Genomic DNA, 24,217 nt, shown 5'->3' on the forward strand with positions numbered 1-24,217 from the left:
CAAACTGATTTTTCGACCGGACTCAAGTCCATCGGAAAGATTTGAAACATGTTCTAAATCTAAAGTCCGTCTGATTTTTGGACAGCAAAGGTCCGATGAAGCCCACACACGATCAAATTGTCCGGCAGATTCATTCCGTCGGACCTTTGCTGTCAAAGTCCGCTCGTGTGTACACGGCATTAGACTCCTTTCACACTGGGGTGGTGGATTTGTTAGCAGTAACGTGCCGCTAGTTTTAGCGGCGTTTTACCGCTGTTATAGCGGCACTTTTTATATATTTTCACATTTGCACTGACTGTAACCTACTCGGACTTGTTTGTTCTATTTTGTCTGTGAATTTCTTTTTGTTTTTATGCTGCAAAATTTATATAAAGATTACTTAGGAAAAAAAAAAAATGAATGGAACAACATCAGACTAACATGCGGTGAAATACACAGCTTAGATGTGTTGCTCCCTGGTTGGGTGGATGAGCACGGTGTCGCTCTCTTGCTGGTGACTTGCGTTCTGTAGGATCACTAGTGTGACACTGGCCTTGGAGAAAGAGCATAATGGCACCGAGCTGCTGAGGCTTCCCTCTAGTTGCTAATTTAATTATTTTTAATACATTTTATGTTATTCAATAACACAAAGCTTGTAAATTGTAAAAGTCATATCGTAAAGTAAAAAATAATTACATTTAGAAATTTTTCAATAGTAACGGACAATATGTAGCCATGGATTATATACTGGATGGATGGATTATATACTTTGGGGCATTATATGTAATGATGTGACCAGTGGCGTCGCTAGGGGGTGGCTTTTGGGGCTATAGCCCCGAGTCTCAGCAGGGGTCCCCAAGGGGAGGGGAGGCTCTCTGGGGACTCTGATGTAAGGGGAAGTCTCTCTGGGGACCCTGATGTAAGTGGGGGGGGCTCTCTGGGGACCCTGATGTAAGTGGGGGGGGGGCTCTCTGGGGACCCTGATGTAAGTGGGGGTGCTCTCTGGGGAAATATACACACACATGCGTGTATATTACTGTATATTAGAGCTGCACGATTCTGGCCAAAATGAGAATCATGATTTTTTTTGCTTAGAATAAAAAGATCATGATTCTCTCACGATTCTCATGACGTAAAATCTTTCACATTATACAAAAAAAAATGGGCTAACTTTACTGGTTAGATTTTTTTTTTTAATTCATTAAAGTATTTTTTTCCAAACAAATTGCATTTGAAAGATGGCTGTGCAAATACAGTGTGATATAAAATATTGCAACAACTACCATTTTATTCTCTAGGGTGTCTACTAAAAAAAATATATATGTTTGGGGGTTCTAATTTTCTAGCAAAAAAAAAAAATGATTTTAACTTGAAACCAACAAATGTCAGAAAAAGGTTTAGCGTTTAAGTGGTTAAGCTTTTTTCACTTACACAGGAAGTCTATTCCATTGACAAACTGTTACAATGTTTATACTTAAGTTCAACTGATAAAGAATGTTTTGTTTCTTGGCAGACTGCCCAGTTTTTTTCTTCCTTTCTTTTGAGGGCTGTGGCTTCAGAAGAGCAGAGAGAATTATTTGCAAAAAAAAAATTTTGAAACACTTTATTCAAGATCGCGATTCTTTATGATTAATCACGATAACGATTCTTGCCGATTTACTGTAGCTCTACTGTATATACATGTGTATGCCCACCCAAACGTATGACTTTCCTTACTACGCTGCTATGGGCTCTAGCCCCAGATCTTTTCTAGATCTAGCAACGCCCCTGGATGTGACATTCACAAAACATTCACTACAAGGGAATCTTCCTGGGGTATTTGTTTTACTATACTTTACAGTGAATGATTTACCACCAGTAAATGTCACATTCACTGCTTTGTAAATATGGCCCATATCATTTGCATTCAATGGCTGCTGCTTGTGCTTCTAAATCATCCCAATAAAGCCGCTGCCGGAGGCATAGAGAAATTCCAGTTTATCTAGAAAAATCACTTCATCCTCTGAGGACCGCAAGGAAATTACTGTTTTGCCTGTAATTCTTCACGGCACGTTTGACAGCCATTGTTGAAAGTCTACAATCCACTAACGAGTGTAATTATACTACTAAACTATTACTTTCCTGGGCATGCAAGCGTGCTCTGTTATTATAGTATGAACCATTCTTTTCCTGTCTCATTGAAATTCCAATTTAAAGAAAACAATCGTGTTTTTACATGGTTATAAAATTATATAAAATATATAAATGTGACCATAAGTATTGTCAATAATTCTGTCAGTTGGTGTAAATGTTTTAAAGGTTTGATAATGGCCATAGTTTGTAACTATATGTACATAGGGCAGCTGTTCTTCTACATTGGTTTTGTCACTTAGACCCCTTTCACATTGGGGTCACAGCCGCGTTAGCAATAAAGCGCAGTTTGTTTTAGCGGCGCTTTACCGCTGTTTAAGCAGAGCTTTTGCACCGATTTTTGGCCGATAGCGGGGGGCTTTTAACCCCAAAAAAGGGGGTTAGAAGATCCCGTTTTGTGGTGCTTTGAAAGTGCTGCCCATTCATTCTAATGGGCAGGGGCATTTTTGGAGCGCCGTATACAGCGCTCCCAACCCACCCTAAAAATAGATGCTGCTTGCGGGACTTTTTTTCCCGTCCCGCAAGCTTACCTCCCCAGTGTAAAAAGACACACTGGAATGAATGAGAGGAGCTTAGCAGAGGCTATTTCTAGCGCTAAAGCACCTGAAAACCGCCCCAGTGTGAACGGGGTCTAAAATTGGTTCCAAAGTCAGAACGTTTTTTATCTTAATGCATTCTATGCCCTCCTAATACTTGAGCCATCTCGATCCAGCAATGTTGCACGAGAGTTTCGGCTGCCCGGGACTCTCCCTCCTCGTTGGCTGAGACAGCAGCAGGGGGGCACCATTGGCTTCTGCTGCTGTCAAAGTCTGTGAACCAATGAGTAGAGAGAGGGTATGGGGCCGAACCGCGGCTCCGTGTTTGAATTGACACACACAGCAGCGGCTTGGCTTAGGTGCCTCCATAGCAAGCTGCTTTCTGTGGGGGCATCCGGCAGGAGGGAGGGGCCAGGAGAGCCGAAGAGGGACCGGAGAAGAGGAGGATCGGGGCTGTCCTGTGCAAAACTAACTGCATAGAGGTAGGTAAGTATAACATAACATGTTTTGTTATTTTTAAATAAAAAAAAAAAGATAAATGATATTTTAAAATGATTGTAAAGGTTTGGTTTTTTTTTTGTTTTTTAAATAACAAAAATGTTATACTTGCCTCCTCTGTGCAAGGGTTTTGCACAGAGTAGCCCTGATCCTCCTTTTTCTGGGGTCCCCCTGCGGCTCTCCTGGCTCCTCCTCTGCATCAAGTGCCCCCCATGGACAGCCGCATTCCATAGGGGCACCCGTGCTGGAGCTGCTGGGCTCGTTCTTGTCGCTGGAAAGATCGGGTTCAGGTAAGTAAAAGGGGGGGTCTGGGGGGTACTGCACCACAGAAGGGTTTTCACCTTAATACATAGAATGCATTAAGGTGAAAAACCTTGAGACTTTACGAATCCTTTAATACCACTGTAACCACTTCAGCCCTGGAAGATTTGGCTGCTCAATGACCAGGCCATTTTTTGCGATTCAGCACTGCGTCACTTTAACTGACAATTGCGCGGTCGTGCGATGTTGTACCCAAACAAAATTGACGTACTTTTTTTCCCACAAATAGAGCTTTCTTTTGGTGGTATTTGATCACCTCTGTGGTTTTTATTTTTTGCGCTATAAACAAAAGAAGAGCAACAATTTTGAAAAAAACACAATATCCTTTACTTTTTGCTATAATAAATATCCCAATTAAAAAAAAAAAATGTTTTCCTCAGTTTAGGCCGATATGTATTTTACTACATATTTTTGGTAAAAAAAATCGCAATAAGCGTATATTGATTGGTTTGCGCAAAAGATATAGCATCTACAAACTATGGGAACGATTTATGGCATTTATATGGCGTTATTATTATTATTATTATATATTTTTTTTTTTTTTACTAGTAATGGCAGTGATCTGCGATTTTTAGTGGTATTGCGGCGGACAGGTCGGACACTTTTGACACATCTTTGGGACCAGTGACATTTACAGAGCGATCAGTGCTATAAATATGCACTGCTTACTATGTAAATGTCACTGGCAGGGAAGGGGTTAACACTAGGGGGTGGTCAAGGGGTTAACTGTGTTCCCTATGTGTGTATTCTCACTGGGGGGGAATGGGACTAACTAGGAGAGATGACAGATCGCTGTTTCTACTTTGTAGGAACACACCATGTGTCTTCTCTCCTCTGACAGCGCAGGGATTTGTGTGTTTACACACACAAACCCCCGTGCTGCCGCTCGTGCACGCGATCGCGCCCGCCGGCCGCGCGCATCAGGTCCCCTGCTGTACAGCGGGTGCGTGCCTCCGGCGGCGATTGCGCGCCCTCTGGTGGCTCTCCTGGGCAAAGCCGTATAGGTGCAGGGTTTTGCCCAGGAGAGCCATTCTGCCGCAGTATATCTGCGTGAGCCGGTTAAAAAACGCTTCTATATGTTAGTATGGGCATTAGACTGGCATTTTACAAGCGTTAATGACAAGTTAAAAATGCTCCCTTAGACCCCTTTCACACTGGGGCGGTTTGCAGGCGGTATTGCGCTAAAAATACCGCCTGCAAACCGCCCCTAAACAGCCTCTGCTGTTTGTTCAGTGTGAAAGCCCGAGGGCTTTCACACTGAAGCGGTGCGCTGGCAGGACGGTGAAAAAAGTCCTGCAAACCGCTTCTTTGTATTCACCGCTCCTAAACCGCTCCTGCCCATTGAAATATATAGCCGCGCTGTACGAGTGATTTTAACCCTTTTTCGGCCGCCAGCGGGGGTTAAAACCGCACCGCTAGCGGCCAAATACAGCTGCAAGAACGACGGTACAGCAACGCTAAAAATAGCGCTGTTGTACCGCCGACGCCCCCACCGCCCCAGTGTGAAAGGGGCCTAAATGCCCTATGGGCAGTTTTGAAGCATTTGATGAGCGTTAAGCCGTGTTAAAACCGCTCCACAGATGCCGATTCCATTACAGGAAATAAACTAACCTTAACGCACCGCAACCACCTGCCAAAGTGTGAAGCGCTACCATATACTTGAATGGAAGGTGTTGAAAAGCATCAAAAGCCTCCTGACTCGACGTGACGCTTCAATTTTGAAGCAACGCAATGCTTACCCTTCATGGTTTCATAGTGCGAACAGAACCATGTGCTGTCCATTGTATCATCTGCATAGGCGTTTGAGGGGTGTTTTTAATGCCAGTGTGAAGTTAGCCTTAGGTAGCCATACATGGCTTAATTTTCCCCCGCTGAATGAAAGAAAATCATTTGATTCCTCAATCCATCCTAAGGCCCCATGTACACTGCTGCTGGTAAACGGACACTCAGAGGCAGTTGGCTGCTTTTTTCAGCTGTCCCTGAACTCATCCAATGTTATGTTATCACTACATGTACACAGGTTCATTTTAATGTCGTTTTTTAGGCAGTTGAGTTTAGAGGCCTTTTTTTGGAAAGCAAAAATATGAGTTCAGACGCTTAGAGGCATTTCAAGTGCCAAACGCTTCTAAACATGGTAACCCGCATTTAGCCGCATTTTGTTTACAGGCGTTTTTAATTTTTGGCTATTTTTGTAGAAAAAAAAAATTCCTAAGTGCGGCATTAAACGCGGCAAAACAGACATTTTAAATGCGGGTTACTATCTGTTAAGTTAAATCTTTCAGGAGAGGTTGTAAAAACGTTCTGTGTACATTAAACTGGAGTTCCACCCACTTTTACAACTCTTCAGCATCCCTCACTAAACTGTGCACTGTAAACGAATTGAATATTTTTAAATTTTTTTTCTCAGCACCTACTGTATATCTGCTGTATTCATTTTTCACTTCCTCCTCCCTGGCCGCGGCCTATCGAATAATTTCCTGTTTGCAATGCCTTCTGGGAAGGGGCAGCAACTTCCTCTGACACTGCCGTTGCTATGGAAACCTGACCTGAAACCTATTACACTGCTTGTGCTGCACTGAGCATGTGCGAGATCTGCAAGGATGAGATCCAGGAAGAAATACAGTCTGGCTTCAGATGCCCACACTTAAGATGGCCACGGCCTGCTGTAAGTTTATAAAATAACAAACTAATGCTATAAACTAACAAAACGGACCTTAGATTACAGACTAACTTTACTAGAATACATTAAGCTTGTGTATTATAGGGGTATTTTTATTTAAAAAGTATAGTTTCGGCCAGAACACCACTTTAAGCCTAACAGCATAGATGGAGATATCTCTAGCAATTGTATTCAGTAGCCATAGCACTCGTGGCTATTTGTATTCCCAAACAGTGATTTCATCTGATAGGATACAGTCACTGGTTACCCAATAATTTCACTTTCATATTTTGTGAAGCCGAGTGGTGCTTGCAGGACCACCTACTAGTGCCAGTTTTATAAGGGGGCAAAAGGGGCAGCTGCCCCCCCCCCCCGACAGAAGGGGCTCCCCCTATACAAAGATAACACAAAACAATTTTAAAAAATTGTGTAAAATAATAAAAAAATAATATTATGCAATATATTAGGGTTGCACTGATACTGGAGCCGATACTAAGCATTTGCACAAGTACTTGTACTCGTGCAAATGCTCCGATAGCTAAAACCGATACCTTTGTGGTGCGATTTAAGCCCATACAAAATGAATGGGCTCAAATCACAGTGCAAAGAATCACACGTAATTTGAACAGTAATGCGGTGCGATTCCTGTCTGAATCACATGTGCTTTCCCGCACCGCTCCTGTGTGAACCCAGGCTTGTCATAGTGACTTCAGCCTGGGTCCACAAAGGAGCAGTGGGGGAAAACGCGTGTGATTCAGATAGGAATCGCACCGCATTACTGTTCAAATCACGTGCGATTTGAGCCCATTCATTTTGTATGGGCTCAAATCGCACCACAAAGGTATCAGTAATTTTGTACTTGAGGACAAGCATTGGTACTCACATTCGCTTTTAAAAATCTGGTATCGGTGCAGCCCCACAATATTTTTTATTAAAAAATGTACTTTCTTTTAATACATCATGGGAAGTAATACTGTAAAAGTTTTTACTCTGGACTGGTATACTGTATTGTTTTTCATAATTTTGTCAGCTCAAGCAAACCACGCATAGAGCACTTATGTTGTTAAGGAAGGTTGCCTATGACTTGTGTGCACACGTGACCTCAGAATGATGTTGTGTCAAACATTTTGAAAATGTGTGACTGTCATTGAGAATGTAAACAAACTCTGTGTATGCGAGGCCCCTGAACCCGTGCCCTACCTTCCACGGCTCGATCTTCGGCTGATTCAGCAGAAATTGGCCTAAATTTGAGCCATCTATGGCTAGCTTTAGAGAGCATCTGTGTCAGCGTTTTGCATCCTATACATAAACCAAGGCGGGCCAGGCAGGTTCGCTGCAGACGTCTCCAGAGCTCACTTATTGGTGGGTAAACAATAGAGATCACAAAGGATTTTCAACTAGTCTGATGGCATTGCACATGGTTGTGACACAGCCCATTCACTTAGGTGTCGTTAGGCAGCCGTTCTGTATGCTGAGCACAACTATTGGGGGGGGGGGGGTTTGGTTATCATTTTTGCCGTGACCTATGTACAGCCCTCCCCTCTACCCTGTTTGATTAAGGGGGGAGATTGAGACAGCGGGTCAACTGCCTATTTGTACCTCTCCCCTATCACAAGAGTAAGTGAGGCCTTATGCCGCGTACACACGATCAGACTTTCCGATGGGAAATGTTCAATGTGAGCTTGTTGTTGGAAAGTCCGACCGTGTTTATGCTCCATCGAACATTTGCTGTCGGAATTTCCGCACACAAATGTTGGATAGCAGGTTCTCAAATTTTCCGGCAACAAAACTTGTTGTCGGAAAATCCCATCGTGTGTACACAAGTCCACGCACTAAAACTCACGCGTGCTCGGAAGCAAGCAGAAGGAGCCGCACTGGCTATTGAACTTCCTTTTTCTCAGCTCGTCGTACGTCACCGCGTTCTCATGTTTGGAATTTTTGATCAACATTTGTATGACCGTGTGTATGCAAGACGAGTTTGAGCCAACATCCTTCGGAAAAAATCCACGGTTTTGTTGTCAGAAAATCCGATCGTGTGTATGGGGCATAAGGGTAGCCAATACGCTGTTCAAAGGAATTGGTTTACATTTTAACAGTAGGTGGCCCTGCCTTCTCAACCTGAGGAACCAGCCCAAAAATTGTTGACCGAACAGCACTTGCAACCATCATCTATGTGCGGGTATTCTGATAGCTGCTTTTCAAGGCTGTCAGAATACTATATGTCAGCAGGAAAATTCATCCATCCATGACATTTGTGTGGTTGGAGAAGTCTGAGATTTCTTTTAGTGTCTATCAGTGTAGGGCCAGGCATCATGTCAAACCCTTTCCATTGGCAACAGGATTGGCTGATTGTAGCCTCCCTAAGGCAGGCCATAGATGGTGTGATTTTCTTTCCTGTAACCACGCTCGCACTGACTGTTGATGGGAGAATCCCTCCCGCGCAGCTTTTGTGTTTTCCCGATGAGGGGGTGCGAGGAGCCGTCCCGGCCAGGAGAACACAATGATTATTGCTAGTGGCTAGGATTGCACCGAGTACAAGTACCGATACTTTTTTTTCAAGTACTCACCGATACCAATTACCGATACTTTTTTAATGTTGCAATTTTATTTTTTACAATTTATTTTTTTCATTATTTTGTACAATTGATATTTTTTTTTTGTTAATTTTTGTACAATGCTTCCTTTTTTTTGGGGGGGGGGGGGGGGGGGGAGTAGACTGTGTCAGTGGTGGGGTCTTTTTTATTATTTTTACAATCTTACCTTCATTATTCCCTTTTATTTATTTTTTTGTCAGCCCTGTTGGGGGGCTTTGGTGAGATATCATGGGTCTAAACAGACCCCTGACATCTCCCCTTTAAGACAAGAAAAGGGACTAAGGACATATTCCCCAGTCTCTTTCTCTGGAGCCTCGGCTGCACTAAAAATGAATGGAGAGGAGACAGCGCCTCCTCTCCATTCATAAACTGAAGCATCGTAAACACAGTTTACGATGCTCAGATTATGAATTGGCAGAGTCAGCGATCACGGACTCTGCTCATTCAGTAAAGGAAGGAGCCAGAAAATGACATATTTACCAGCTCCTTCTTCCACTCTCCATCCTGACAGCTCCAGGAGGGGGGGGGGGGGGTCGCGGAGGTGGACACGGGGAGTCGGGGAGTGAGAGGAGGACACCACGGAGATTGAGGAGGACCTGGGGAATTAGAGGACACTGCAGAGAGGGAGGAGGACATAAGGAGCCAGAGCAGGACACAAGGGACAGGCGAAGGCAGTTACAAGCACTGATCCCCCTGTATAGCCTTTCAATAAAGCCCCCCCCCCCCCTGCTAAACTGCGGATGCCTGGCCCTATACAACAGGTATCAAGTCAATCATTGGAGCATTTGCACGAGTACCGATACTCGTGCAAATGCTTGGTATTGACACCGATACCAATACTATTATCGGTATCGGTGCAACCCTACTAGTGGCTATAGCCAATGGCAATGATCGCATTTTTGACAGGAGACAGTATTCAACGGGCATTATTCAAAGCTATGCAAACAGCGGAGGGAGAAGGTACTTGTCAGATTGTGCCTCGCTGTTGATGGGTGGGTTTTCCGTGTGCTGAAGGGCAGGTTTTGTCTGTGTTGCAGGGCAGGTTTAGTTTGTTGAACAGCGGGTTTTGCCTGTGTGTAAGGGCAGTTTGCAACACACACAAAACCCGCCCTTCAACAGCGAGGCTCAATCTGACAACTGCGATCCCCCGCTGTTTGCATAGTGTCGGATAATGCCTCCGATGATTTGCGCATGCACTGTTTACGTCACATCAGTTGATCAACATATCAGCTGGAGTGATGTTTGGTACTGTGCATGCGCAGACCCATTAGGGGCATTTTTCAACGGGAGGCATTTCTCGATAGAACACTGGTGTTCTGTTGATATGTGCATGAGCAGAACGGAATGGCACTCCAGCTGATTTCCCCATCAGCTAGAGTGATGTCACCATAGCGCATGCGCACACTTCGTAGAAGCCTTTTTTCGATGGGAGATACCATTTCTCTGGCACAATTTAATGCTATGCAAACAGCATAGGGATACGGTATTTGTCATATTGTGCATCGCTGTTGCACTGTGGGTTTACAGCTAGGCAAAATCTGACATCTACAGTGTCCCTCCGCTCTTTGCATAGCTTTCAAATGTGCCCATAAAATGGTATCTCCCGTCAAAAAAACCCTCCTACGAAGTGCGCATGCACTATGGTGACGTCACTCCAGCTGATCTGCAAATCATCAGTGCCCTTTGTTCTTCTTCGAACGGAGTGCCCTTCTGTTCTGCGCATGCGCGGGCACTTTTCGATGGAGGGCACAAATCGATAGAACGCCAGCTTAAGAGAAGTCACAGCTGGGAAACTCATTGATGTTTCCAATTCTGCCAGAGTGAAAGTGAAACGGCTTGTTTGTCCAGATTTTCTCATTGTTATCTGAATACAGGGAAGCTGATACAGCATTAAAAACAGTAAACAGATAACATAAGGCTTTCATAAGGCTTTTCACTGCACTAAAGATAACAATGTTGCATTTAATTGAAACCTGTTTTGTGAAAAATATGTAGGCTACTATTGCTGTCCTTCCAGAAATGTAAGTTGCCTGACTCTCATACTGATCTGTGGCTTCAATAAATTGTAAGTCTCAAATCTGCAGCAAGCATGCAGCAAGTGAAGTCAGAATCTATAATCTGCATATGTGTAAAGTGCTGCTTCTGTTTGTTTTACACCTTATTTTAGCACTCAGTCTGTGTGTGACATAACCTGTAGATGATTTTAGCTCAGCATTTGCTCAGAAAGGATGTTTATTAGCTCGTCTTTCACAGAAATAATTGATAGTGTGTGATCTAGGGGCTCAGGAACACTGCCAGCCACTTGTAAAAATGACAACCTTTATTAAACTAGCAAACAGTCCAGAAAACAAAACTGCTTTCTTCAGCAAACACAAAAAAGTCCATAACTTTGGTAAAAAGTAAAACAAGAGTATGGCTCACCGCCACTATACCAGTCCAACACTGGGGTCTCCTGTCTACTTTAGGGGTCCCAAAGGGGAGGTTTACAGTTTAGCAGCAGTGGCTCAAACTCATGCTTAAAGGAGAAGTCCAGCGTGAGCTCGTTTGGCTGGGCTTCTTCTATGGGGCACAGGAGTGCAATTCGTTTTGCACTCCTGTGACCCATTTTCAGCAGGGAGCAGTCTGAAGTCCTCTCTGCTAATGTCACAGGAATCGGTCCAGGCACCATGTCATCCCGACAATAAAGTCTGGATTCCCCAGGTGCCTGGACTGATGGCCGTCTCAGCGAGCCGTTGGCGATGTTCGATCGCTCGGTTCTCAGTGCAGAGGCAGTGGGGGACAGCCAATGCTCCATCTACCTTGGTAAGTATTAAACTGCAAAAAAAAAAATACTACTTCTTTTAATCCACCCTGATCCCTCTCCCTCTCCCTCTCCCTCTTCCTCTTCCTCTCCCTCTCCCTCTTCCCTCTCCCTCTTCCCTCTCCCTCTTCCCTCTTCCCTCTTCCCTCTCCCTCTTCCCTCTCCCTCTTCCCTCTTCCCTCTCCCTCTCCCTCTCCCTTTCCCTCTTTCCCTCATGAGGATTTACCAATCCAAAGAGTAATGAAAATCAGACCTCTCCTCACCGGACAGATTACCCCTAACCCCGGAAAGGGTGAGAACCCATAAATACTAAAAATGTCTTCAAACCTTCCCCTTTAAAAGAATCGCAACCCAAATAGTGGAAAAATCCACCTGGTGTCCTGTACAAGAGCCAATATAAAAATCTGTATCTAAAATGCCATTGTGACTTTAAAACATGCTAAAATTACAAAACTGTATCTAAATGACTTAAAGTGTATCCAAACCCCAAAACAAAAGTGTAATATATTTCAGCTAGAAAAGTTAGCCACATTTTATTTGTTTTTCACCTGGTGATCCTGAGAATCGCACTTCCTGTTCCTGTCTACGCTCACTTCTCCGCTGTATCTATGGAGGGATCCGTTGTTTTGATCCAAGCTGGACTTTAACCACTTTCAGACCGCCATGTACTGCGGCAGGTAGGCTCTATTGCACGAAATTGCGTACCTGTACATCATAGCCACTAGGAGGCACGATCGCGTGCTGATTGGACAGAGGGGGAGACAATCAGTGGGTCTGGCGGATGTAAACAAGGCAGAACACAGATCTGCCCTTCCCTCAGTCAGAGCAACCCCCACACAGTTAGAAAGCACTCCCTAGGGACACATTTAACCCACTGATCGCCCCTGATGGTATCCCCTCTTTTGACAGTGTCATTAGTACAGTGACTCTGCATGTTTTTAGCACTGATCATTGTAATGTCACTGGTCCCCAAAAAAGTGTCAAGTGTCCGATTTTGTCTGCCGCAATGTCGCAGTCCCACTAAATATTGCTGATTGCCGCCATTGCTAGTTAAAAATAAATAAAATTACTATAAAATATCCCATAGTTTGTAGACACGAAAACTTTTGCGCAAACCATCAATATTCGCCATTTTGTGTGTGTTTTTTTTTTTTTTTTAACCAAAAATATATAGCACAATACATATTGGCCTAAATTGATGAAGAAATTAGATTTTTTTTTTACTTATTTTTTTTTTTTTTTTATTGGATGTGTTTTTATAGCCGAAAGTAAAAAATATTTTTTTTTTTAAATTGTTGCTCTTTTTCTTTGTTTATAGCGCAAAAAAACCCCAAAAATGCAGAGGTGATCAAATACCACCAAAAAAAAGCTCTATTTGTGGGGAAAAAAAGACATCAATTTTATTTGGGTACAGCGTTGCACGTCTGCGCAATTGTCAGTTAAAGTAACGCAGTGACATATCACAAAAAATGGCCTGATCATCAAGGGGGTAAAACTTTCCGGAGCTGAAGTGGTTAAACATGTCTGCCTTAGGCCTCATTCACACAAAGCGGATTCGTTTAGCGGAGTCCGCCAGCTCGGCAGGAGATCGCTCCATTGATCTCCGCTGAGCCGGCGGATGACAGGTCCGTCTCTGCTCACTGAGCGGGGAGGGGCTTGTCAGAGCGCCGCTGATTCCTATGAAGAGATCGGATGAAAAAGGACAGCATGTCTGTTTTCATCAGATCTCATCCGATCCGCCAAGACAGATGGCGAACGTATCGCCATACGTCTGATTTTAGCGGATCGGATGGCAGACGGGTGTCGGACACATCTCCGCTGACATCCATCTCCCAATAGGAGTCAATGGATGGCCCGTTCGGATCCGCCTGAAAAAGGGACAGATGGATCCGAACGGGCTTGCCGTGTGAAAAGGGGCCTTACAGAGGATGGGTTGATTAGTAGTTTTTCAGAACAAAAGATAGAATAGCTGAACTGAAAAAAAGTTGAAGACAGAAGGTGACAAAGACACTACATTTCTGGCAGGATAAAGAGGTATTTTCTGTACTTACTAAACATTTTCTTAGCCTGAAAAAAGAAAGCAGCTGCCCCATTTAGAGACTGATAAACTGCAATATAATAAATGATTGTTCTTGGGTTTAGTTGGCGTTTAAAGTGATTTGTAAAAGATCATCTTATAAAACAACCCATTCAGTTTAAAATGGAAATGTATGGCAAAACATTTGTGTATAGATATAAAAAAACATAAATCCCTTTTTCCCCCTATATTATTGTATATGATCACATTCTTTCTGTTCTCAGCTGCATAAGAGCTGTGGGGGGGGGGGGGGGGGGAGCAGCAAAACACTGTGAATGGTTGTGCAGTGGGGGGGTGTCAGGACAAGTCTGTTAATTGGAGGAGAGCAGGCTGAGTTCCCAGCATAGCTAGAGAACTGACCACGCACGGTATGTTCTCCTGCTTAGTGTGGTCAGCTTTTAATAGGAAAGCAGAGGGGCTGGCAGGAACATCTGGGATTTTACACAAATTAAGCAATATAAAGGGAGCAGGATACTTTCTCATACAAGTACATGGTACAGCAGACACATATTAGATATGAAATTTGGGGTAACAAACACTTTAAAGTGTTACTAAACCCAAAACCGTAAAATCAGTCTGTATATGCAGTAATGCATGCTTGCTATACTCACTGTGGAACCTAAGGCTTAATCCGCTGCATTGTGTAAAAAGGCTGTTTGATCCTGTCTTCTCTGATCCTCCCCTTCTTCCACACTCTCCAATCCATCTCCAGATAAGAGTCACTCTGCACATGCTCAGTTTGGTGTGTATTGCTAGAGAGTTTTTTTTTTTTTTTTTTTGGAGGGTATATGTGATCAGCACTGTCCAGACAAAGGGTGAGGATTCATGCAGCCTCATGGGACAGTCAGAGGAGAACGAAAACTCCTCCTATAAGCTTTAGCCAGTGCTCGGCCTGACCCTGATAGAAGTCACAAGACTGCTATGTACTGCTGAGGAGAAAAGGTGTTTAGCAGTTTATATTTACTAAAATAATTGCATTTCCATGTTCTGTGTACTGTGGGAGACCAGATATAGTGAATGCAGGGTCCTGGGTTTTTGTAGCAGGATTGGGGGGGCTAGAACAGGTAGTGGGGTCTTTTTAACCTTAATACAGGGAATGCATTAAGGTAAAAAACCTTATGCATTTAGAACCACTTTAATCGTTTGCCGCCCATCCACCGTCAAATGACGGAGGGGTGGTGCAGCTCTCGTTCCGGGACGACATCATGTCATCCCAGAATGGCCGCTCTCGCGCGCCCAGTGCGGCGACCTCTGTAACCATGTGATCGGCTGTGTCCAATCAAAGCCGGTCACATGTAAACATGGAAATGCCAGTAATCGTCTCTCAACGCCTCACAGTGCATGGCAAGGAGAGCCGATCAGTGGCATCTCCTCGCAGGGTACATCCAGACATGTAACCAGGGCACTGATCATCAGATCAAAAGAGTGCCAGCAATGAATGCCCACCAGTGCCACCAATCAGTGCCCATTAGTGATGCCAGTCAGTGCTGCCCAGTGCCACCAATTAGTGCCCATTAGTGATGCCAGTCAGTGCCGCCCATAAGTGCAGCATATTCGTGCCTCCTCATCAGTGCCCATGAGTGCAGCCTATCAGTGCCGCCTCATCAGCGCACATCAGTAAAGGAGAAAAATTACTTATTTACGAAATTTACTGACGGAAACTAAGAGCTCTTTCACACGGGGCGGATCAGTGATGATCCGCCCCGTGAACACCTGCTTGCTCAGCGGGGGATCGCTCCGCCGATCGCCGCTGAGCAGGAAAATGACAGGTCCGTCGCTGCACACTGTGCAGTGACGGGCCTGTCAGAGCGCCGCTCTCCCTATGGGGGATCGGATGATGACAGACCGTAGAGTCCGTCATCATCCGATCCGAAAACGGATGGAAAAGTAGGGTTTTCCTCCGTTACACTTTTCGGATCGGAGCAGGTCGGATGTCAGCGGACGTTCATCCGCTATTCCATAGGGATACATGTATGTCCGTTTTTCATCCGAAAACGGAAAGATGAAAAACGGACATACGGATCCTCCGTGTGAAAGAGCCCTAAGAGACTTTTTTTTTTTTTTTTGGTAAAAACCCAGCAGTGATTAAATACCACCAAAAGAAAGCTCTATCTGTGTGAAGAAAATTTATAACAATTTCACATGGTTACAGTGTATCATGACCGCACAATTGTCATTCCAAAGTGTGAGAGCGCTGAAAGCTGAAAATTGGCCTGGGCAGGAAGGGGGTGAAAGTGCCCAGAAGGCAAGTGGTTAATTGTGACCTTTTAAATGTCTGCTTGTTACGAGAACGTTGTAGTTTCCCTTTTATATATTGGTGCACATGAACATGAATTGCTTTGATGGCCTGCTGGGCTCTAATATGTGACCTCAATGCGGATTGATTGTATAAAATCAGAAAGAAGCTTTCATGTTCTCTAATGATTAGAATGGGATGTATGTATCTGGCTCAGTCCTGGTTCTCTTCCATAGCGGGCTGCAGGAAGGCAGGATGACAGAGCCTGAGTCAGTGGAGGGTCATTGACATTTGATGTGGTAGATGCTGATTCTGAGTAATAAGGAGCTTCATACAGATCTGACTCTAATATGTGTTTTTCTATTAGCAGGGAAGAGATGGCGATCTTGTTCTCTGTTGTTGCAAGAGGAACCACTATCTTGGCTAAGCATGCCTGGTGTGGGGGAAATTTCCTGGAGGTGACAGAGCAGGTCCTGGCCAAGATCCCATCAGAAAACAACAAGCTGACCTACTCCCATGGCAGGTGAGGTATTTTCTATATGATATTGTGGAATACTCTGGCTGGTTAATATTATGTAACAAAAAAAGTAAAGGTGCAACAATCAAATGTCTTTTTTGAAGATATTCCGCCACCTCTGTACATTCCTTAAAGGACTCATAAAGGCTTGATTTTTCTTCTAAAATAACAAACATGTTATACTTACTTGCTCTGATGATTTTGCACAGAACGGCCCCAAACCTCCTCTTCTAGGGTCCCCTACCAGTGCTCTCAGCTACTCCTCTCCTTTGTATCAGCCACCATAGCAAACCACTTGCTATGAGGGCAGACATGCAGGCTCACTATGGAGCTGGGCTGTGTGCTTCCATAGACACACACAGCATGGTTGGGCCTGCGCCCCCCCCCCCCCCCCCCACACACACACACACACACACACACACACACACACACACACACACACACACACACACACACACACACACACACACACACGATTTGATTGACAGCAGCAGGAGGCATTGGCTTCTGCTGCTGCCTCTGTGCCCATGAGGAGATAAACAGGGCAGTGCTGCTGCAGTCGGGCACAGTGCTTGATCAAGATAAGACTCAGGTAAGTATATAGGGGAGTGAGGGGGTGATACTACTATTGGGACATATTTTTACCTTCAAGTGATTGTAAACCCTTCCATATACACCCAGTGAAGTGACTGGCCTCAGGTGATACACAGATTAAACAAATCCTCCTACATAAGTTGTACCTGTTTTATCTACAGTCTTTTCTTCTTTACATCTGTTCAAATGCAGAATTTATAACGCTTGCCTGAGCTGTCAGAAAAAGGGGGTGGAGAGTTACACACTGCAGAGCTCAGTGAGAAGAGCTTTGGGAGCAGGTTGGAGGGAAGGGACCCCCCCCCTTTTCACATAGAAACAGAGCAGAGGCTGTCATTGCAGGCTAGAGCTCCCTCCCCGTTACTTTTTTTTTTCAGGAAGAATTGTCAGAAGTGATTCATACTAATAGCAGAGGAATGTAGCAGCAGACATAAATTACACTTAGTGCTCTTAGCTGAGACAAGTACATGCTATAGATGGATATGCTTTGTTCATATTTCATGTCTGAGGTTTACAACCACTGTCATGCCGCAAATGCATTGGGGTAAAAAATGTCTAGTCTTTAGAACCGCTTTTAAGCAGACGCCTCAAGATGTCTTATAAATGAATCAGCTAAATATACATCTTTGAGAGCTATCATTCTATAGATTCTGTTCAGCCAGTCCTGTGGGACAAACACCTCTGCAACACTAGTGACCAAAACATTCTGCTCATTGCACAATGAAGCCTGGGAGGAAGGGTGGGAAGGGCTTCAACACTTGCAGAGTCCAGTTTTTCTCAAGCAGTTTGTGATCTGTTTATCCAGTGTTTCTATGAATGCATATATATATATATATATATATATATATATATATATATATATATATATAAGAGATATCTATACACACACACTGTGTGCACAATTATTAGGCAAGAGAGTATTTTGACCAAATCACCATTTTTATGCATATTGTGCAACTCCAAGCTGTATAATCTTGAATGCTTATTGGATTTAGGTGTATCAGGTGATGTGTATTTGTGTAATGAGGGAGGGTGTGGCCTTGGGAGATCAACACCCTATATCAAGGTGTGAATAATTATTAGGCAGCTTCTTTTCCTCGGGCAAAATGGGCCAAAAAAAAAATGTACTGACTCTGAAAAGTCACAAAATGTAAAAAATCTTTCAGAGGGATGCAGCACTCTTGAAATTGCTAAGATATTGGCAAGGTCGCAAGAAACGTGTTGAGAAAAAGATGCAAATTAACTGCCAAAGATTTAAGAAGAATCAAGCGTGAAGCTACCAGGAACCCATTATCCTTCAGTGCTGTCATATTTCAGAACTGCAACCTACCTGGAGTGGCCCAGAAGTACAAGGTGTTCAGTTCTCAGAGACATGGCCAAGGTAAGGTAGGCCGAAACCTGACCACCACTGAACAAGACACATGAGTTGAGACGTCAAGACTGGGCCAAGAAATATCTGAAGACAGGTTTTTCAAAGGTTTTATGGACTGATGGCATGAGAGTGACTCTTGATGGACCAGATAGATGGGCCTGTGGCTGGATCAGTAATGGGCACAGAGCTCCACTTTGACTCAGACACCAGCAAGGTGGAGGTAGGGTGCTGGTATGGGCTGGCATTATTAAACTAAATTAAATTAAAATTATTATAACCTTTTCAGTTTGAAAATGGACTCAAAATCAACTCTCAAACCTACTGCCAGTTTTTAGAAGACACTTTCTTCAAGCAGTGGTACAGGAAAAAGTCTGCATCTTTCAAGAAGACCATGATATTTATGCAGGACAAAGCTCCATCGCGTGCATCAAAGTACTCCACTGCGTGGCTAGCCAGTAAAGGCCCTAAAAATGAAAGAATAATGACATGGGCCCCCTCCCTCACCTGACCTACTGAGAACTTGTGGGCCCTTCTTAACCACTTCATCCCAGGAAGGATTTACCCCCTTAATGACCAGGCCATTTTTTGATACGGCACTGCGTCGCTTTAACTGACAATTGCGCGATCGTGTGACGCTGTACACAAACAAAATTTATGTCCCACAAATAGAGCTTTCTTTTGGTGGTATTTGATCACCTCTGTGGTTTATTTTTTGCGTTATAAACAAAAAAAGATTGTCAATTTTGGGAAAAACACAATATTTTTTACTTTTTGCTATAATAAATATCAAAAAAAAAAGTCTTCATCAGTTTAGGCCAATATGTATTCCTTCTACATATTTTTGGTAATTGGTTTGCGAAAAAGTTAGCGTTTACAAAATAGGGGATATATTTATGGTGATTTTATTTATTTATTTATTTATTTATTTATTTTTGCTGGACTGCGACTTTGTAGCGGACACTTTTGACACTTTTTTTTTTTTTTTTTGGGACCATTGACATTTATACAGGGATCGGTGATATAATTAGCCATTGATTACTGTATACATGCCACTGGCAGGGAAGGGGTTAACACTAGGGGGCGATCAAGGGGTTAAGTGTTTCCTAGGGAGGTGTTTCTAACTGGGGGGGGAGTAGCCTGACTTGGAGTGGAGAGAGATTGCTGTTTCTGATCACTAAAAACAGCAGATCTCTCTCTACCTCCCTGACAGAAAGGGGATTTGTCTGTTTACATTGACCGATCCCCATTCTACCTCTCTGAAGAGCGATCGTAGGTCGCCGGCAGACATTACGGCCACGCGCATTGGCTCTGGCATCGCAACGCATGTGGCCCCGATAGCTCTTAAAGTGGCCGACATACGCCTACGGCGGTTGGCGCAGCCGCGCCAACCTGCCCCAGTATGACAGTGGCTGGTCAGCAAGCAGTTAAATGGGATATTTATGGTGAAAAAAAAACAGTACACCTCTGAACAGTGTCTGGAAGGCTGTGGTCACTGCTGCACAATAATATGATTGTCAACAGATCAAGAAACTGACAGACCCCATGAACAGAGGGCTTATGACTGTTATTAACAAGGGTGGCTATATTGGTCACTTATTTATTTTGTTTTGTTTTGTTTGTTTATAAATTTTCCTTTTTTTTTTTTTTTTTGTTTATTATTCTCACTTTAGCAGATGAAAATAAACAAGTAAGATGGGAAAATTTTAATTTGGTTGCATAATAATTGTGCACCCATAGATATCCACCTAAGCAAGCCAAAACCTCACTCCTACTTTTTTAAATACAGGGGTGAACAGCGGCGCTAGATATGGTGATAACATAAAATTATATAGCATATAGGTATACATAAAGTGTGTGTGAGTAAGCACACATAATATTAAAACGTTTGTTAAAACCTAATGTCCATGAATGATCCATGATCTTGTATGATTAGTACCTAGAGGCATTTCCCTTGGCCCCTTTCACACGGGCGGATAGAATTCAGCTTTGTGCTGCGGATAGATCAAGTTCTCTACCACACCTAAACTCACACAATGCTTTCCTATGGCCCTATTCACACACTGCATTTAGCAACAGTTTCAACACATGGGGTTTGGTGCGGTTAGAAACAATCAATTTGAATGTGTCCATGAGCGATTTATTGCAGCTATCTGCAGGTAATCGCAGTGTACGATTTCTTCTGCAGATAGCAGCGGCAACAAGGAAAGAAAAACAGGAAGCACATCAGAAATGGCAAGAATGTTCCAACGCAGCTAAACGCAGTCGCATGTAAACGCACACGAACGCAATGTACAACTGCAAGTGAACGCTGTGCCAGGATTCTCTGAATTTCAAAATAACAAAACATGCTTTTAACAGCGGCAGAACAGCCGCCCGTGTGAAAGGGGCCGAAGTGATGTTCCCATTTTTACTTTAAATATTCAGGTTTGAGGTTTATTAACATTTTGGATTTGGATATGCATTGTAGTTGTGCAATAATGAAATGAATCCTGAAAAATACAACTTTCCTAATAATATTGCACACAGTGTAGCGCTCATGATTTATAGCTTCTGACATTGGAATGGATGTACAGCACTACCTGCAGTTAGATGAATGTAAACAAAGCACTATTTACAGCATCGGGCTCTCAGAGCACAGGAAAGAAAAGGCAGAGGTAATGGCTTACATTGTGTATTCATTATGATGTCTTGTACATGTGTTCTAACAATATCTTCATCTGTCTCTTTATATACAGTATAGAACGATCTATGATTATCCTGTGGAATAACGGTGTCTTCCTTTTCTTCCCTCAGTTACTTGTTCCATTACATCTGTCAGGACAGAATCATTTACCTGTGCATCACAGATGATGTGAGTGATTTTTAAGTTCTGTTTTATGGTGATTCTGTTCAATGACCATACACTACTACACTGAATTGGTTTGTGAAGGACAAACTATTAGTGTCCATGCACACATAGGCTGTTATCAGCAGTTTTGGAGTAACGTTTTTGAGCAGTAAAAAAAAACCAAAACTAGTGGGTTCTGAGAGACGCTTTTCAGCTGTAAAAACGCTGTAACGCTGATAAACGTCGATAAACACTTAAAAAGTCACTCGCCATCGTTTAACGCTTTTGATCCATTGAAAAAAAAAAAAGCGGAAAAACGCTCAAAACCGCTATTGCAAAAACGTTGAAAAAAGTTGAAAAACTCACTGCAAAGCTACTGACGTTTTTATAACGTTATTTTAATGTCCAGTGTGCATGAGGCCTAAGCCCTCATGTTTTTACAGCAGCTGTTTTTGGCTGTGGACTTTTTTTTTTCTACAGTCATTAAACTCTCCATCATGTTATCGTATGTGTCCATGCACATATAGGCTGTTATCAGCAGTTTTGGGCAGTGGTGTTTTTGAGCAGTAAAAAAAAAACCCCAAAACTAGTGGGTTCTGAGAGACATTTTTCAGCTGTAAAAATGCTCTAACGCTGATAAACGTCTATAAACACTCAAAAACGTCACTCACCAGCGTTTTTTAACCAAGAGCGGGCCTCTTTTTTTAGATGTGGTGTTTACAAGATAAAAACTTTTTTTTTTGCTAGAAAATTACTTAGAACCCCCAAACATTATACTTTTTTTTTTTTTTTTTTTTATAACATCTTAGAGAATAAAATGGCAGTCGTTGCAATACTTTCTGTCACACCGTATTTGCGCAGCGGTCTTACAAGCGCATTTTAAAAAAAAAAAATCAACTTTTTTGAATTAAAAAATAAGACAACAGTAAAGTTAGCCCAATTTTTTTTTATATTGTGAAAGATAATGTTACACCGAGTAAATTGATACCCAACATGTCACGCTTCAAAATTGCGCCCGCTCATGGAATGGCGACAAACTTTTACCCTTAAAAATCTCCATAGGCGACATTTACAAAATTCTACTGGTTGCATGTTTTGCAATACAGAGGAGGTCTATGGCTAGAATTATTGCGCTCACTCTACCGATCGCGGCGATACCTCACATGTGTGGTTTGAACACTGTTTTCATATGCGGGCGCTACTCACGTATGTGTTGGCTTCTGCACGCGAGCTCGGCGGGACAAGGCACGGTTAAAAAAAATTTTTTCTTATTTTAGCTTTTACTTTTTATTTTTACACTGTTTAAAAAAAAAAAAAAAAAAAAGTGTCACTTTAATTCCTATTACAAGGAAGGTAAACATCCCTTGTATTAGAAAAAAAGCATGACAGGACCTCTTAAATATGAGATCTGGGATCAAAAAGACATCAGATCTCATATTTACACTAAAATGCAATAAAAAAAGTTGTCATTTAAAAAAATAAATTAGCCCTTTAAGAGCTATGGGCGGAAGTGACGTTTTGATGCTGCTTCCGCCCTGCAGTGTCATTCAGACGGGTGGGGGCCACCTTCCCCTCACTTGTCTCCATGTCAGCCCAGGGGACAGACGCAATCGCTTCCGCCGCTGCCGATGGCTCCGGTAAGCGGCCGAGGGCACCGGATCGCTGCGGGAGTGGGAGGGCCCTCTCCCGCCACCGATAAGTGATCTCGCGGTGAATCCACCGCAGAGACCACTTTTATCTTGTATTCGACCGCCGGCCGAACACGGGGATACCGGGGTTATGGCAGCTAGCTGCTGCCATAACAACGATATCCGTCCCCAAAGTAGGGACGTACATTGGCGTGCGGCAGTCGGCAAGTGGTTAACGTTTTTGATCCATTGAAAAAAAAAAAAATGTTTTCCTTCAAAAAAAAAAAAAAACCCCCGCTAAAACGCTGATGCGGAAAAACGCTAATAACTGCTTTTGCAAAAACGTTGAAAAACTCACTGCAAAGCTCCTGACTTTTTTATAATGTTATTTTAACATCCAGTGTGCATGAAGCCTTATAGAAGTGCAGAGCTGGTCAGCCAGCTTTAACTCTCACACTTGTATATCATATCGCCTGTGCAGGTGATCACTTTTTATCCGCCTTATTCAGCAATTTGCCAATACTTAACCCCTTGCTCACGCAGCCTTGGGCGCTTTATTGCCAGGAGAGGGGAGGTGGGCTTTCTTAAGTGACCTGTTGTGGTTTGTTGTCACAACAGTCACATGATCAGAAGCGTCCAATCATAACTAATCATCGCAAGCTGTTTGTGACAGCTTAGTCACTGTGGCTGGGAGTGCAGAATGAACATGCTCCCAGCAGGGAAAAGCCGCTCTACACGTCTGGGGCAGCTGGGAGTGTAGGGCACAGCCACTACATAGATGCATATGTTCAGAAAGAACAAATAACAAAGTAATATCAAATTAAAAAAAATATTGATAGATATACAGTGACTTGAAAAAGTATTCATACCCCTTGAAAATTTCCACATTTTGTCATGTTACAACCAAAAATATAAATGTATTTTATTGGGATTTTGTGATAGACCAACACAAAGTGGCACATAATTGTGAAGTGGAAGGAAAATGATAAATGGTTTTCAACCTTTTTTACAAATAAATATGTGAAAAGTGTGGCGTGCATTTGTATTCAGCCCCCCCCCCCTGAGTCAATACTTTGTAGAACCACCTTTAGCTCCAAGTCTTTTTGGGAATGTCTCTACCAGATTTGCACATCTAGAGAGAGTTACATTTTTGCCCATTCTTCTTTGTAAAATAGCTCAAGCTCTTTCAGATTGGATAGAGAGCTTCTCTGAACAGCAATTTTCAAGTCTTGCCACAGATTCTCAATTGGATTTAGGTCTGGACTTTGACTGGGCAATTCTAACACATGAATATGCTTTGATCTAAACCATTCCATTGTAGCTCTGGCTGTATGTTTAGGGTCGTTGTCCTGCTGGAAGGTGAACCTCCACCACAGTCTCAAGTCTTTTGCAGACTCTTACAGGTTTTCTTCTAAGATTGCCCTGTATTTGGCTTCATCCATCTTCCCATCA

General features: G+C 43.1%; 1 protein-coding gene across 4 annotated transcripts in view; it reads left to right on the top strand.

Moving 5' to 3' along the window:
• Positions 1-24,217, top strand: part of VAMP7 (vesicle associated membrane protein 7) — a 64,461-nt gene that overhangs the window by 20,975 nt on the left and 19,269 nt on the right. For 2 of the 4 annotated variants that reach the window (XM_073599084.1, XM_073599086.1), the window contains exons 2-3: positions 16,198-16,353; positions 21,104-21,161. In XM_073599084.1, coding sequence (XP_073455185.1) covers positions 16,208-16,353; positions 21,104-21,161 — 204 coding nt within the window. In that variant the 5' untranslated portion in view covers positions 16,198-16,207. The remainder of the gene's footprint in view (positions 1-16,197; positions 16,354-21,103; positions 21,162-24,217) is intronic. The other 2 variants (XM_073599085.1, XM_073599087.1) reach the window with 1 other exon arrangement.

This window comes from Aquarana catesbeiana, linkage group LG09, assembly GCF_042186555.1.
Source record: "Aquarana catesbeiana isolate 2022-GZ linkage group LG09, ASM4218655v1, whole genome shotgun sequence".
Classification (NCBI taxonomy): domain Eukaryota; kingdom Metazoa; phylum Chordata; class Amphibia; order Anura; family Ranidae; genus Aquarana; species Aquarana catesbeiana.